Source organism: Saccopteryx bilineata, chromosome 8 (assembly GCF_036850765.1).
Source record: "Saccopteryx bilineata isolate mSacBil1 chromosome 8, mSacBil1_pri_phased_curated, whole genome shotgun sequence".
In the NCBI taxonomy this organism is placed as follows: Eukaryota; Metazoa; Chordata; class Mammalia; order Chiroptera; family Emballonuridae; genus Saccopteryx; species Saccopteryx bilineata.
This window is the reverse complement of record NC_089497.1, coordinates 49,082,906-49,099,459: the sequence shown is the minus strand read 5'-3', so window position 1 is coordinate 49,099,459 and position 16,554 is coordinate 49,082,906. Positions and strand designations below refer to the sequence as shown.

General features: G+C 45.6%; 1 protein-coding gene across 2 annotated transcripts; it reads right to left on the bottom strand.

Moving 5' to 3' along the window:
- Positions 1–3,385: 3,385 nt before the first annotated feature.
- ADPRH (ADP-ribosylarginine hydrolase) lies at positions 3,386–12,052 on the bottom strand. 2 transcript variants are annotated; one of them, XM_066241338.1, is made up of 5 exons: positions 11,914–12,052; positions 11,406–11,458; positions 9,113–9,451; positions 6,680–7,040; positions 3,386–5,664 (listed from the first exon to the last, which is right to left on the bottom strand). In XM_066241338.1, exons 3-5 carry the CDS (start codon positions 9,423–9,425, stop codon positions 5,250–5,252), a joined length of 1,089 nt encoding a protein of 362 aa, XP_066097435.1. In that variant the 5' UTR covers positions 9,426–9,451; positions 11,406–11,458; positions 11,914–12,052; the 3' UTR covers positions 3,386–5,249. The 2 variants fall into 2 exon arrangements, with proteins under 2 accessions (XP_066097435.1, XP_066097436.1); XM_066241339.1 differs by lacking the exon at positions 11,406–11,458.
- Between the last annotated feature and the right edge of the window lie 4,502 nt (positions 12,053–16,554).

Below are 16,554 nucleotides of genomic sequence, written 5' to 3'. Positions count from 1 at the left end.
TCCATGTCCCCATTTCTCCTCTAAGTTTCCTGGGCCGAGGACTGACCGTGGTGGGGAGAAAGGAGGGCGTGACATGAGTTTTAGATTTGATTAAACTGGGCTGGGACTCTCGCTCCTGGGGGTATGTCTGGAGGAAATGGAAAGGGTCTTGAAGAGCTGTCTGCACTCCCATAATCCCTGCAGCACTATTCAAAATGGCCCAGACATGGAAGCAACCCAAGTGTTCTCAACAACACGGCTGGACCTTGGGGGCGTTAGACTACATGGAATGAGCCAGACAAGAAAGACGAACACCGCATGGCATCATTTATACTTGAAATTTTTTAAAAGTCAAACTCAAAGAAACAGAGAGCACAAAAGTGGTTGCCAGGGCTTGGGGCGGGGGTGAGGGGAACAGGAAGAGGTTGGCAGAAGGGTACAAACCTGTAAGATGAATAAGGTATAAGGATCTGACTTAAAACATGGTGACGATATTTTTTTTTCTTCTTTCTTTCTGAAGCTGGAAACGGGGAGAGACAGACAGACTCCCGCATGTGCCCGACCGGGATCCACCCAGCACGCCCACCAGGGGCGATGCTCTGCCCACCAGGGGGCGATGCTCTGCCCCTCCGGGGCGTCGCTCTGCCGCGACCAGAGCCACTCTAGCGCCTGGGGCAGAGGCCAAGGAGCCATCCCCAGCGCCTGGGCCATCTTTGCTCCAATGGAGCCTTGGCTGCGGGAGGGGAAGAGAGAGACAGAGAGGAAGGAGGGGGAGGAGGTGGAGAAGCAGATGGGCGCTTCTCCTATGTGCCCTGGCCGGGAATCGAACCCGGTTACCCTGCACACCAGGCCGACGCTCTACCGCTGAGCCAACTGGCCAGGGCCTGGTGATGATAATTGATAACACTGTATTGTATAATTAAGATTTACTAAGAAAGCAGAACTTAAATGTTCTCATACACACACAAAAAAGATAAATATGTGAGGTGATGGGTGTGTTAATTAGATGGAGGAAAGCCTTTCAGCATGTACACTTTTATCATATCACCACAAGGTACACTTTAAATATCTGACAATTTGTGTATGTCAGTTATTCCTCAATAAAGCTGAAATGTTTTTAAAACCTGGGCCAGAATGGACTGGATTAGAGTTTTAATACTCCCCTCACCCCAAGACCCCAAATCTGCGTGAGCTGCCCAAGATGATGCCCAGGAACAGGAAACGCAGCTTCAGAAGAGTGTGCGTGAGGGCGGTAGTTGGAGAAAGATAAAGTCATTTAGTGTTTGCTTCTTATTCAGACCATTCGCCTAACCAGTTCCAAACAGGTCATGCCTCACATTCCACTTGTTAAAATCTATTCTTCTGCCCCTTTGTATATTGTGAGAGTTACGCATCTCAGCTCTGCTGTTTGGTCAGTGCAAATAAAATTCTAGCACTGTGCCTTGCAAACACAGGTTTCCTTAACTGCTAGTGAGAGGGACTTCAGAAAAAGACTTACTGTCCAGACAGTGGTGTAGGTAAAATGTGGACTCGCATCTTCCCATAATCACAGTAAAATTACAATTAAGCTACAGAACCATCATCGTTCAGAACAGCCTGAAATTGAGCTGAGTGGAAGGCCTGTAAGTAGGGCATTAAAGAAGCCACAGCAGACTGGCGAAATGAGCAGAGATGTGGAATGGGCCTGTCCCACACCCACGTGTGGCAGATAAAAATCAGGAGGGATATCTCAGCTGTGGAGGTCCCCCCTTAGGAGTGAGGGGTCCCAGCCCCACACCAGGACCCCCACCCCAGGGTTCCAGTGCCAGGAAGAGAAGAACCCACTACTTCTGGCTATAAAAACCAGCAGCTATTGTGGCTGAGTGAGATGGAGACGGCTGGAGTCCCAGCATCCCTCTTAAAGGGCCCGCACATAAACTTACTCTGACTTACTTCAAGCACTGGGGCCGCAGCTTGAAGGGCAGCAGGGACACACAGGGAGGAACTGAATCAGGGTGAGGGCTGGAGGCTGGCTTTCTTCCAGACTGAAGTGCCTGCAGCGGCCCTTGTTCCTTTGCTGAGCCTCTTCTCCACAGAGCCTATGGGCAGGCACCATATCTGAGTCTCTATCAGCCTGGCTATCACTGTTTGCCAGCCTATGGTGATTGTCTGAGACCTCATCCCACCCATCTTGTGGGCCCATCCAAGCTGTTTCCAGTGACTTTTTCATTATGAATGACCTACTTTGGCTCATGCTTCGGACTTCCTAAAAACCTCTCAACCAAGCAGCATCTGGCCTCTGCATATACCATACATACCTCTTGCTAAGTGGTCCCAGGCCCAGCATTTGTGGCAGCCAGCCTTGGTTCACAGGTTGGCTTCACTGGGGTACCTCCAAGCCCAGCACAAGGAGCAGCCATCTGCACATCGCTTTGTAGCTCATGCTGGGAGGCCCCAGGCAGGGCACAGGCAGCAGCTGACCTTGGCCTGCACCTCCTGGGAGGCCCCAGAGCCACCCCACCTGACGGAGAGCTCCAGACCACCTCAAAGCACCACCCTACCAACTCCACAAGTTACATACTTAAGAGGTGAACTCGGCAGGCACCAGAGCCCTGCCAAAATAAGTCTTGCTCTGTGAGGTGGGCCCCTACACAGCTGATCCTCCATGGTGGTCGCAGCCAGTTCTTACAGCTAATCAGCCTGGGGCGTGTGTGTGTGTGTGTGTGTGTGTGTGTGTGTGTGAGAGAGAGAGAGAGAGAGAGAGAGAGAGAGAGAGAATCTCTCCCATTGACATATAACAGCAATGAGGGCTCAACTACAACAGGAGGGTGTACACCGTTCACATTGGGGGAGGGGAGCCACCCAGAATGCCCAGCTCTTTTGAACAGGAGGCTGCACCACCGGACCCTACAGGACACCTACTATATTAGGCCACTATACCAGGTGAGAGAGTGTTAGGAGAAAATGTTCTCTTCAACAGCTACAGTAAAGCGCATTCTAGTCTGCATTATAAAATCAGCTCTTATCAATGGGAAACTGACAATCAACCTGAGATTCTCCATCTTAATCTTCTGCTCAGGAATCTTGTGGTAAAATGCATATACTGTTTTCTAGTATTCTAACCCTGTCCTCAAAATATTTATACAAAGGAGTCTTTTAAGACACCTGCATTTTAAGAGATTACTATGTATCTTGTGAATTGTAACCCACCACCCCTAAAAGTCTGCAATTCTGACTGGCTGTCCTACTGAATCATCTCTAGTCCTAGTTGTAACACTTAAAACGTGTCTTTTTTTCTGAAATACATAAATACGTGTGAGAGATTTTTGAGCCAGAAAAAGAGCCTTAGGATTTCCATCTCCCTTTATGTATATGGCTCACAAAAATTAGGAGATATTTCAAAGTGAATATGAAGCAATAAAAAAAAAAGCATTTGATTTTTTTTTATTAAACAAGAACATCAGAAAAGCAAATGACAAGTCAAAGAAAGTTGTTTGATTATGCAAATGAGATCCAAAACTAACTTTGATATCATTGGTGAAAATGCATTATACAAAAGACTGAAAATACTGGAGTATCTGTACATTCCCTGATCCTTTAATTTTTTTGAGCAGTTTATTAGTCTGAAATAAATAAGGATATTCTCAAAAACTTAAATGAAACACTATGTATAGTATAAAAGAATGAGAACTTCCATGCATTTGCTGGAGTCTTGCTTCAAATACAGAGTCAACAGCCTTGTCTCATTTAAGTCAGCACATAGGCACAGGTAAAGCCTCAAACTCTCGACCTCTCACAGCACATCTTGGCCAAGTCACTCCGGGCAATCACGAAGCAGAAGGCATAGAAAACAGAGGTGGAACTGCATGTTGAAAGCACTCACATCAACACATTCTGAATTTCCAGAGTCAACACTTGTTGAACATCTACCTCTCAGGGGCCAGGCAGAGAGGCCACAGAGGGAATAGACACAATCCCTCATAAGGAGCCTGAATTTGCCCCAGAAGACACACAGACACCACATAACAGGATCTGTGTGGTGCAGCTAGGCACAGAAGGCTGTGGGTGCAGTGAGGAGAAAGTGGCCATGTGCCTGAATAATCAGAGTGGGTTTCATGAAGGAGTTTCTATCTGATCTGGGGCTTGAAGGATGAGTATGAACTGACCAGGTGAAAAAGGAGGGGGAAGAGCATCAAGAAAATGAAGACAGGGGATGGTGTATTCATTGACCATAAGAAGTTCAGCGTGACACTTAGTTATTGGTAAAAATAACTCCGGAGGGCAATGAAGACCATAAGACTGGAGGTAGGTAGCTAACTAAACACATTCACTTCATATATATATATACCCATGACATATTTTCTGCATGCTAGCTTCTCTCTAGAGGAGAATAAAGACAAGAAAATAGTCATTAACAAGCTAATAACATATTAAATGCCGTACCCAGGAAAAAGCTGCTAGGAGCAGATTCTCCCCAGACTTGAGTAACTTGGATTGCAGAAATACAATTAAAAAATACTTGGTGGAAGAAGGTAAGAGAAGTGATAGATTTAAAGGCTATTTAGGAGCTAGAACCATCTAGTAGATTCTGTTGGGACCCTGCATATATGGCTCACTGTGCCCATGCTCCTTACAGCTTGCCACTACAAACATCTCTGAGTCTTCACCTGTTGGCATCAGTGTTTGGCTTGCACAAGAGCCAGGCTAAGAAGCACCAGGGACTCGGTAGTGAGGACCACCCATGTCAGATGGAAGTCAATAAATAAGCACCCCAGGTCTGCTTGTCCCTCAGGTGGGACACCTGTGAAGAATGCCTTACAAAGAGGACCCAGAGGGACTGAGTCCCACTTGACAACAGTGGTAACCTGTTCACTCCCAGATCTTGTCCTGTCTCCCCTCGCTTTGCTGTCTCACTTCCCCATGGTCCCGCCAGTGCTCCCTGGAACTGCCTCTCAACTAAACGACTTGTACTCAAATCCCTGTCTCAGAGTATTGACTTTGTGAAAGTTTAGCTGATGAAAATGAAGGCTCGGATAGGAGGCCATGAGATTTCTAGCTTGGGAGATGCCGACCCCATCAACTGAGATCAAGACTCTTCAGGATAGGAAGACAGAGTCAGGGAGAACAGAAAGATCCTGGGAAGACTGAGTTTCAGGTGCCAAGGAACTTGCTATCTCAAAATCCCCTGAGTACATGGTGAAGACTCTTGACTTTGGAAAAATTAAAAAGAAACTGAGCCAAAAAAGGACTATATAAGAGAAGAAACCACCAGAAATTAACATCGTATCACCCTAAAGGGCAAGTGCAGTGTCTTCCTTTGACCCAAGAGCATATAAAGCCCTAGCTATTTCTTCCAGCCGGTTTCTGTATTCTAGCTTCACATAGTTGGAGGGACTCACTCCTTTGAAACCATACAGAACTCCCCACCAGCAGCCAGCGATGGCAGCCGTAGAGTCACTGTCTCCACCATGGAAAAAGGCTCGGTGGGCAAGCTCCTTCCAGGAGTCTCCTGCAGCCAGGATGGCATCGTAGGCGATCATGGGGGCATCGTGTCCACTGCTGCCACCCCAGCCAGAATAGCTCACGGAGGTGTAGAACTGATCCCTCTCCTTCACATCATAGGGCTTGGGGAAGGTAGGGGCCGACTTGCCATTCAAAATCCCTCGAAGTTTTAAGTACTTTTCCCAATGGTCTTGGAAGTAGGACCTATAGGAAGGGGAGAAAAATCTACAGTCAAATGAAAAAATAAACATAAGGAAAGGTTTCATATGGATGTGTGAACAGGGAAAATTCTAAGATAACTTCAACTTCTTATATTAATATCATAATGATATACAAATCAAAATGAGCTCTATTGAAGTAACAGCCATTCCATAAAGTTTTGCTAAGAATTAATATAAACAAGGCACTGATACCTACTGCTAAATTAAAAAGATATACAGCAAGTTAAAGGTGAAAAGTAAAGGTTTATTTTTTCCTGAGTTCAGAATAATGTCAAGTATCACCTTTAAAGGGGGAAACTTTATTTATTTAGCCTGTCCTTACATATTTTACTTTCTTTTATTAATAAAAATTGTGTATATTTAAAATATACAGCATAATGATTTGATACACATATATATGATGAAATGATTACTACAGTCAAACTAATTACCACATCATCTCTTTATGTATTTCTTTTTCCCCAAAGGGAACTTTAGAAGATCATGACCATGGGTGATTTCAGCAGAAAGCCTCTGTCCCTTTCTGTTCCAAGAAAGACAATGTGAATTAAACCCAAGAAAAAGGGAAGATGTGGTCTTACTACCCACTAATTAGCTAGTAAAAAACCTGTTTCTTGGGTATTCTAGGCAAGAATTGCAAGATATTGTGTGTCAAGACAACCCTGAAAAACAAGTTCCAGGAGATAAACAGCGAACATCATCTCAGTATCGGATAGCCACAACAATTACAGAAAGCTGGAAACCAGAACAGGACCGCTGTCGTGAGGGAAGTACCACAGCTACACTACGCATTGAGGTCTTGGCTTGACCACCTGATAGTAACCACTGCTGGAACTAAACTTGAAATCCTTAGCAGGTGGGGCTGATGCAATGGGTGACAAAACTGGATAGTGAGGCCGTGACGGTGCCACGATCTAGGAATTCCAGGCGCACCCAGGCACTATGCACGCACACAGATTCAACCCTTCTCTAGCAGGAGCATGCACCTACAGACTCACCAGTGCTGCAGATTCTTCTCCACAAAGTAGCCCGACTCGACAATGTACTTTTTAGCTTCCGGTAGTACCTCCATCAGTCCCTTTCCCCATTGCCAGGGAGGCTTGCCATTCACAGCATAGGCTGTAAAAAGAGCGGACACAAGGGCTCCCAGGTAACCGGTGGGGTGGTGGTGGGTCATTCGGCCGCTCTCGATGCTCACCTGGATCAGCATGTCCAGCTGGCTGAGGTGAGGGAACCTGAGGCCGATGCACATGGCTCGCATGGCAGCCCCGCAGCCTCCCGCATGGTCATTGAAGGGAACCCTCCAGCCATCGGCTTTGTCTGGCTCCAGCTGCATGGCATAATGCACCGAGGTACCACCTGGGGAAGGGTCGGGTAGGGCACGGGGTCAGCGTAGACGAAGCAAAGGCTCCAGCAGGAGGAAAAACACAAGTTCTGTTTCTAAGTTTCTTTGATGGAAATAGAAAACCAATATATATATACATGATGATGAATGCCCTCAAACTACAAACCTCAAGCAAACACTGTGCCTTACTTTATATATATATATATAATCTTAGCATGATAAGATTAATAATAAAAGAAGCAGGTCCGTATAAGGCAGCGGTTCTCAACCTGTGGGGTCACGACCCCGGCGCGATCTCCTAAAGCCATCAGAAAATACATAATGCATATCAGGTATTTACATTCCGAATCATAACTGTAGCAAAATTACAGTTATGAAGTAGCCACCAAAATTATTTTTTGGTTTGGGGTCACCACAACATGAGGAACTGTATTGCGGGGTCACGGCATTAGAAAGGTTGAGAACCACTGGTATAAGGATTCTTAGAATTTTTGCCAGCTATTACCAAGACATCACAATAACTCAAAAAGGTAGTTGTATCATTCTCTTTTTTAAATGAATAAGCTAAGGCTCAGAGCTTAAGAACTTTGCCCCTCAAAAATCACGTATTATTAGTGGCCCTGTCAAAACCATCATGCTCCAAGCCCAAGCCTGTAGAGAACCCAGTGAGAACCTGGCAGTTGGAATTTCCAAATGTCAGAAAGAGGACAGAGCTCTAGAAAGAACAGCACTGGGCTGAGAGACGGAGCAAGGGGTTCGGAGCCACAACGTGCCCTTGGGCGCTCTCGGTCTTCCCCCCCTTTGGGAGAGAGGTGTGACCAGGCTTCTCCCATCACCCCACCCCACTGGGAGCTGGGGGCGCACACATGAACCAAGCAACGGCAGTACTATACTGTGCGGTGTTGCGTTCTTGTTCCTCAGGGTCAGTTCATTCAAAAGGTCATGGAAGACATAAGTGGACAGAGGAAACTTCCCACTTGTCAAACTGATAACACATGTTGAGAAAAAATGAACAGACTGGCCTGTAAGGCCAACCGTTGGGGTCGCCAGAGACTCTGGGCGTGTGTGTGGGAGTGGATTTTCACCAGGAGGTGCTTTTCATCAGCTCATAAGCTGAATTGTGTCCCCTAATAATTTGCATGTTGAAGCCCTAACCCCTAGTATCTCAGAATGTGACTGTATTTAGAGACCGGGCCTTTAAAAAGATGATGAAGTTAAAATGAGAACATTAGCATAGGCCCTAAATGTAATCTGACAGTTGTCCTTATAAGAAGAAACTCGGACATACAAAGAGATGTGCACTGTGAGAGGACACAGAGATAAGGAGGTTGTCTACAAGCCAAAGGGAAAGGCCTCAGGAGAAACCAAATCTGCCGACACCCTGATCTCAGAACTGTAGCCTCCAAAACAGTGAGCAAATAACTTAAGCCACCAGTCTGTGGCATTTTGCTGTCGCAGCTCAAGCTGACTAATACAAGAGGAGACGTAGATGGGTTAGCCTAGCGGAGAGGTGATGCAAGTCACCTGGCAGCCCAAGCAGCTGTAACCGTCTCCCAAGGTGGGCAAGAACCACTTGTAAGCAGGCCTGCAAGCCAAAAAGGAGTCTCCCCAAGACATTTTCTATTCTTTAAAAAGAAAACAAGGTTTCCTCTACACTTACTCATTACAGAAAGCAGAGAACACAAATAACCGAAAGAAAAGAAACTATAAATACTCCAATTATGTTCCTAATTATAGACATCTTTGTGTATATTATTCCAGACTTCTCCCAACAAATATACATATATCCTTTAATAACAGTGGGTTCCGAAGATATATCCTGTCTTCTAACCTTCTTATTTTTCACTTAATATATAATATCTTCCCATATCAGTAAGTAGTTATCTGTATAATTTTAAGTGGCTACTAATATATCACCGTCATTATTGCAATAAATAAATTACGGGACATTTAGGTTGTTCCTACTTTTATCACAATTATAAAAACTACTGTCTCCTTAACATGTAAATCTCAATCAACACTTTCAATGACTTCCTCGGCCTCCTTTACTTCCCACTTGCCCGGGACCTCCCCTGGCTGCCCTCACCTGGCGCCCGGCCGTCCATGTCTTCCATGCAGTCTTGGTAATGCTTAGCAAGGAGGGAATACAGCTGACCCAAGTCTGAGACTGTTCCAGCTTCCGCAAGAGCTTCTGCCGTGGCCAAGTGCATCACCGTGTCGTCGCTGACCCTCCACCTCTCCACTTCTATGGCGTCCAGGCCACCAAGCCGGGCCAGCTGCTGGTGAATGTTCTCCCCGCTCCGGAGGAACTCCCACTTGCCGTTGAAGTAGCCCAGGGCGTCTCCAGCTGCACTCAGCACCATGGCAGCCACATACTTCTCGATCAGTCCCCCACACATGGTGAGGCTGTCTTTGGGGGAAATTACTGTAAGGCACATAGAGGATGAGGAAAAAGAAGAATCAGAAAAAATAATAGCCCTACCTAGATTTTATTGAGCACTTACTTTTTGTAGGTACTGTATTAGTAAGGTGACCAACTTTTTTACAATGAAAAGGACAATAATAAATTGAAGAAAACGATATCATAAATATTGATAAAAGAAACATTTTATTCATTGCAACAATAATTAATACACTACAATATGATAAATGCATAATAAAAACATTTTTAATATTTTATATTGTAATTGTGCTTACATGCCTATTAATTTTTAATAATAATTGTAAGAATAAAGTACTCATTTAGACACAAATATGTCACATCATGCGCAATGGATGGACTCTGCATCGATCGAATACAGACATTTACAGATTAGTCTTCCAATATCAAAAAGGAGGACATGTAGGAGGACACTTTTTGAGGGAGGATGGAACTTACAAAAGAAGGACTGTCCTCCCTATAGGAGGACAATTGGTCACCTTAGTATTAGGTGCACCTCATTTAATCCTCACAACTGCTCTGTAGGAATGCATTATTAGGCCCATTTTACAGATGAGTTAGATGAGGGTTACAGAGGTTAACTCCGTTTCAGAAGTGCTAAGTGACTTGTCTTAGGTCACAGAGCTAAGTGGCATGGCTAAAATCCATCTGACTCCAAAGCTCATGATTTTAACTACCACTCCATCTTTGCCTCTCTACAAGTGGCAAGCCCATTACATTCTTCAAGTCAAACCAAGTTTATAATTTTCTTCTTAGCTGGGATTTGGCCTTGGAAGTGCATCCCCCCTTAAACAACAGTACTTTCCATTACAATTCTCTGTTCATATTCTCTGTCTCATTACTAGGCAGGGATTATATTGATAGTATGCATTTCACAGGTTTAAAAAACTGGGGCTCAGAGAGACGGTCAATTCACACAACCAGCAAGTGGAGGCACTGGGACCTAAATCTTATTCCAGGCCACTCACCTCAACACAAATCTGTTTATTGGGACAACCTGTTTGTGCCTCAGCCTCCACATCTCTAAACATGATGAAAATAGTAACAGTCTTCTGGGTTTGTTGTGAGGAGTAAATAAATTCATTTTTCTGAAGCATTTAGAACAGTGCTTAGTGCATCATCAGACTATTTTATTATTTTTATTACTCATACACAACCAGGGAAAAGATTTTTCTATTACTGAACTAGAATACTTTCTCCTCATAACCTTCCTTTCAACAGCAATTTGTTTTTCTCCTACACAATTAACTTCTAGAGACCTACGATCTCAGCTGATATAACCTCCATCAATCTAACCCTGGTCAAGTGCTGGTTTTGCTGCAGGCGCATTTTCAATTCTCCACCGCACCCTATTGCCTGTAGCATTCAAGTGCAAAGTCCTCTTTCTGCCCTAACTGGACCCCACCCTCCTCTATTTGCATAGACCATCTAAACACCTTTAATGGCTGGTACTCTAGCTCATTCTCCCCTCAGCTCAAGCGTTTCCACACCCAGGAAGCCTGTTCTCCCTCCCACTTATCTAAACCCAACTGACTCAGGGTTTAGCACGGGGGCGTCCAGGCGTCCTCCCCAGCTGCACTGCTACGGCCTGGAAACGCAGGCTGGCGAGGCTGAAGAGGAAATGAAGACTGAGCACACCAATATTGATCAGGCTGAATCTCTCAGCCCACCAGGGATATTTGTAAAACGTTGTTTACATGGTTTATTATCTATATATGATGCCTAAAACTGGACTTCTGGGCTACTAGACCTGACTTGGCCAAGAATCAGTTGCGTGATTGTGGACAAGCCACCCCTCCTGGACCTGGATTTTCCCAACTTTTAATTGGAGAGCGGGGAGAGGAAGGGGGGAGAGATGCTCCCTGGGCTTCTGTCCCGCACTGAGAGCTTCAGAGGACCAACCTGAGTCCCGCTGTACCCTCTCTCCCAACATCCTCACCTTTCCTTCTGTAATTCCTTCTGGCTCCACCAAAAACGTCTGTGTTTTGTGAGCTGCAAGCGGGATGGGAGACAATGACCATCTCATTCCTTTGGGAAAATCCTTTTAACTTTCACACATACTGCTGCTCTAGCCTCCGCTTTCAGAAAGCTTTTTTCACTTAAACTCCTCTGAGCTTTCACAGTTTACAGTCTAGCTCCGCAACTCCAAATTCAAAACTAGGGTTGGTTAGCTGCTTCCGGACAGACCGCCGCTGCTGTCTGGAGGGGTGGGGGCCCCTGGTCAGGGCGGGGGAGGAGGGCGCGCAGGGGAGGCTGTGCTGGGGTGGGGTGGGGGTGGGTGCCGGGACCCTGGGGTGGGGTTGGGGGTGGGTGCCGGGACCCTGGGGCTGGGGTGGGGGTGGGTGCCGGGGCCCTGGGGCTGGGGTGGGGGTGGGTGCCGGGACCCTGGGGCTGGGGGGGAGAACGCACACCGCGGCCGAGGCCGAGGAGGGCTGGGGGTGGGGTACCTGGTGGCCGCGGAGCGTGGAGCGCGCGGGGCAAGGGCAGGGCCGAGTGCGAGGAGCTCAGGGTTCCGGGAAGAGGCCTGGTCGCTGCCGGGACCCAGCCGAGCTTTGCGCGACAGTTGTGGAGCTGCGTCGCCAGGCCCTGGGACCACGCCCCGCGTTTCCCAGACCGGGCGGGAGTGCAGAGAAAGCCCTCGGCCGGCCGGGGAAAACCGCGCTCTCTTTCGGTGGCTTAAGTGGGCCCCAGGGAGACAGACGCCCTGGCATCTCTGCATGACCAGCTATGTGGCCAAAAACTCGGAAAAACGGCCCTTCTTACCTTTTTGGATCCCTCTGCCATAAAAGGGAACAGTAATAGTATTTCTTAGGGTGGTTGTTAGATTAAATTTAACTCTTGTCACTTATTTGGCAACAGAGTATTATTTTTTTTCATCCTGCTAGTCAGTAAGAGAAAAACTGAGTCCTTTTGTTTAAATAAATTAATAGTGTCACTTTTTAAAGGAACTAGAACCAATAGAGGTGTTAACCAAAGAGATTCAGGCGATAACGAACTCATAAAAAACTCATATACAGGCATTTTTATGAGCAAAAGGAGAGAGACAGGCATGCAAAGAGCAACCCAAACCGTAGTCTGTAGTGATGAAAGAAAGGCAGGGTTTATAAAGGCAAAAACCTCAAAATGTAATTTTTTCATACAAATGAAGGTTTTCTGGCTGGGTTAACAGGGATTGATTAGTTCTAGTATGCAAATAAAAGGGTCCAAAACTCCGAAGAAGTTTCCATGTCGATGTAATAGTTGTTCCGGGATGTTGATGGCTCAGCCTCGAGCTGAGTTTAGTGGCAGGCTTAGCAACTTAGCCGCAGTTCTGAGAACTGAGACATCAGATATGCAGATGCCCCGCTTCCTAGATAGCCTCCTGACTCTATTTTAAGCCATGTTTATTCCATTTTATTTTTTCCATTATTATTCATGTTCTCTATACTTATCCAAAAGTTAGCTTTGCTATACTTATTCTTTCAGGCAGCAGTGACCCAGAGTTGGCCTGAGAGCTTTTCTATTCTGTTTTAAATTGAGATATAATTTACACGTAATGAAATGTATTCATTTGGTGTGTTCAGTGAGTTTTGATAATGTCTCTTGGAACTCTCCACCTGAGTGACCAAAGGCGAAAGCAGTTCTCCGTGGATTTCTAGCCGCATTTGGTCAAGAGTAGCCCCATGGGCATTAACTGCCTCCCCACCGTATTTCTAGGCTGCATAGGCTCAAGTGCAGAACTTCCAAGGGGAGCCCAAGCCAAGGAAACAGAGAAGCCCCGGAGCCAATAGCAGAAGAAAGGTGCTGGCCCAGGCAAGGTATTATCAGGTTCTACCTGAACAGAACAGGTCAGCTGGAATGATATGGGTGAGCTGTTTACCCACAAAATGCTCCTGAATTCTACAGAGAAGACACATCAGTAGCAAGCTGGTTGAAAATGGGGTTCAGGGATGGATTATACCTTCCTCACTCCACTCCTTGTTTTATCATTATGCTCCCCAAGGTGCGCTCAACCATGGTTGGGGATTAACTATCTAGCGTGGCTGCCAGGAACCCTCTCAGTGAAGATGACGGGATAGAAAGGTGGGAGTGCAATTAAAAATGGCCATGCGAGGCCCTGGCTGGTTGGCTCAGTGGTAGTGCATCAGCCAGGCTTGTGGAAGTCCCAGGTTCAATTCCCGATCAGGGCACACAGCAGAAGCGCCCATCTGCTTCTTCACCCTTCCCCCTCTCCTTTCTCTCTATCTCTCTCTTCCTCTCCTGCAGCCAAGGCTCCATTGGAGCAAAGTTGGCCCAGGTGCTGAGGATGGCTCCATGGCCTCTGCCTCAGGTGCTAGAATGGTTCCGGTTGCAATGGAGCAATGCCCCAGATGGGCAGAGCATCACCCTTTAGTGGGCATGCTGGATGGATCCCTGTCCGGCGCATGTGGGAATCTGTCTCTCTGCCTCCCCGCTTCTCACTTCAGAAAAATACAAAATATAAAAATTAAAAATGGCCATGTGAGCCTGACCAGGCGGTGGCGCAGTGGATAAAGCGTCAGACTGGGATGCAGAGGACCCAGGTTCGAGACTCCGAGGTTGCCAGCTTGAGCGTGAGCTCATCTGGTTTGAGCAAAAGCCCACCAGCTTGAACCCAAGGTCGCTGGCTCCAGCAAGGGGCTACTCGGTCTGCTGAAGGTCCGCCCGTGGTCAAGGCACATATGAGAAAGCAATCAATGAACAACTAAGGTGTTGTAACGCGCAATGAAAAATTAATGATTGATTCTTCTCATCTCTCTCCGTTCCCGTCTGTCCCTGTCTATCCCTCTCTCTGACTCACTCTCTGTCTCTGTAAAAAAAATTAAAAAAAAAAAAAAAAAAAAAAAAAAATGGCCATGTGAGCTGAGCACTCTACAGAAGTTGTCTGCTCCACATGAGGTGGAGAGCCCACTCCTGCAGCGGCATGACTGGAGCTAGGGAGGGATAACTCTGGATGTTAAAACAGAACTTTGGACCTGCAGAGAAAAGGGCAGCCCATAGAGCTCACGGAGTATCTACCGCCAAACAGTCAAAAGAGCAGCCACCCCTCCAACTATTTTCTCTTCTCTTCCCCAGGCTGCCTATTGCTCTCTTCAAGACAGATGTGGTCCATATAATATACACATGATATATTACAGAACTGTATACCTAAAACCTATATAATTTTATTAATCAATGTCACCCCAATAAATTCAATAAAAAAGAATCACCGCACACAAAGAGATATACTCAATAAGTGACAACACCATTAAAAAGAAAAGTTGTGACTGCTTTTGAAAAGAGTTCTGCTGTTTCTCTAAAAAAGATAAAATTGAGTTACCTTATGTTTATGACACAATTTTACCCATAAACGTATACATAAAGTAATTTAAAACATCCACCAGAACAAACAAAAATCTTCTAAATCAATCTTCCTAGAAGCATTGTTTTATAACCAAAAAGTAAGTCTAAAGAATTCTCTTCAATAAAACACTACTATTCAGCCATTAAAAGGAGTCGTTACACCTGACCAGGCGGTGGTGCAGTGAATAGAGCTTTAGACTGGGATGCGGAAGACTCAGGTTTGAAACCCTGAGCTCCCCAGCTTGAGCGCAGGTTCATCTGGTTTGAGCAAGGTTCACCAGCTTGAGCCCAAGGTCGCTGGTTTGAGCAAGGGGTCCCTCGGTCTGCTGTAGCCCTTGGTAAGGGCACATGTGAGAAAGCAATCAATGAACAACTAAAGTGCTGCAATGAAGAATGGATACTTCTCATTCTCCCTTCCTGTCTGTCTGTCCCTATCTGTCTCTCTCTCTGTCACACACACAAAATGGAATCAAGTTACAAGTTACAAAATGGATGAACCTTGAAAACAGTGTTATTGAAAGTAGGTGTTGGTCAAATAAGTTTGTAAAATATGATTTTTATGTTTGCTTCCTTATAGTTTGCCTCAGGGGCTAGGCTGTGCCAGGTGTATGTGGTCTGTGAAATTGTAAATTACCTTCCTGCTTGTGAAGGGCCATTGTTTTGCTGTTTGTTGGAGAAGTTTTCGGCACCAGAAAGGTTTGAAAATGAGAGAAGAAGGAGAAGAGGCAGAAAGAAGCCATGTTTGCAGAGTGAGAGAAGAGAGAATGCAGAGTGCTGAGAGAGAAGCCATGTTGGCAGGGAAAGAGAAGGTGTGCAAATGGGGAACCAGAGCTGAGGGGCTTTGCGAGCTCCAAGACTGGTGAGGTCTTTGATTCTAGGAGAAACCGGAGAAGATTCTTCTGGTTGTGGAACCAGAGAATGTGTCAGTGGCTTTGGGAGCCCTGAGTGTTTGCTCATTGGCCAGTGCGAGACTTTAATAAAGGAATGGCTCACCATTTTTTGGCTCCACTGTTTTTTTACCATCTGCCCGAATCCAATGAGAACCTGCATGTGAATGGCTGTGATGGCCACATCTACTGGCCCTACAGTAGGTAAACAAAAGATGCCACCTATTGTATGATTTCATTTGTACGAAATGCCCAGAATAGAGACATACATAGAGAAAGTGTTTACCCTCCAGTGCTGGTGGGAAGTGCTGGAGGGTATGGGATTTTGTTCGAAGGTGATGAAAATGTTCTGGAGCTAGTGCTGATGATTTTACAAAATTGTGAATATACAAGCAGTCACTTTAATTATATAATTATGAAGGGCTCAATTTTGTAGCATGTAATTATATATAAATCAAATGAAAAAAATATAACATTTTTACATCAAATTCAGGAAACTTTTATAATTTTTTTAACTAGTGTCATCACAATCAATTCAATAGAAAGGGAGAAAACAGTGTGTGGTTTGCCCTGGCCACACCCTTTAAGAAACTGACTGGGTTTGGGGAGCTTCCTCAAATCGCATCTCCCATCTCACATCCTCTGCTCTGACTTAATTATTCCAAGTGAAGAACTCTCAACTACGGGGACGTTGAAAAGGGGAATGCCATCTCCCATTTAAGGTAAGACTGAGCAATTTGTCAGTATTTTGGCAGCAGCCAGAAAAGAACAAGAGCTGAGCTCTCACACAAGAGAAAAAAAGAAATTGTTCTTCAGCAAGTAAGTACCTTGACTATTATCTTAATATGGGATAGTTTGTTA

Excerpts from the sequence above, each read along its gene's own strand:
- ADPRH (XM_066241338.1), bottom strand. The coding sequence starts at position 9,425 with ATGTGTGGGGGACTGATCGAGAAGTATGTGGCTGCCATGGTGCTGAGT. Across the intron at positions 7,041-9,112 it reads CATGGACGGCCGGGCGCCAG|GTGGTACCTCGGTGCATTAT; the intron begins GTGAGGGCAGCC and ends ACCCTTCCCCAG. Across the intron at positions 5,665-6,679 it reads GAGAAGAATCTGCAGCACTG|GTCCTACTTCCAAGACCATT; the intron begins GTGAGTCTGTAG and ends CCCTTCCTATAG.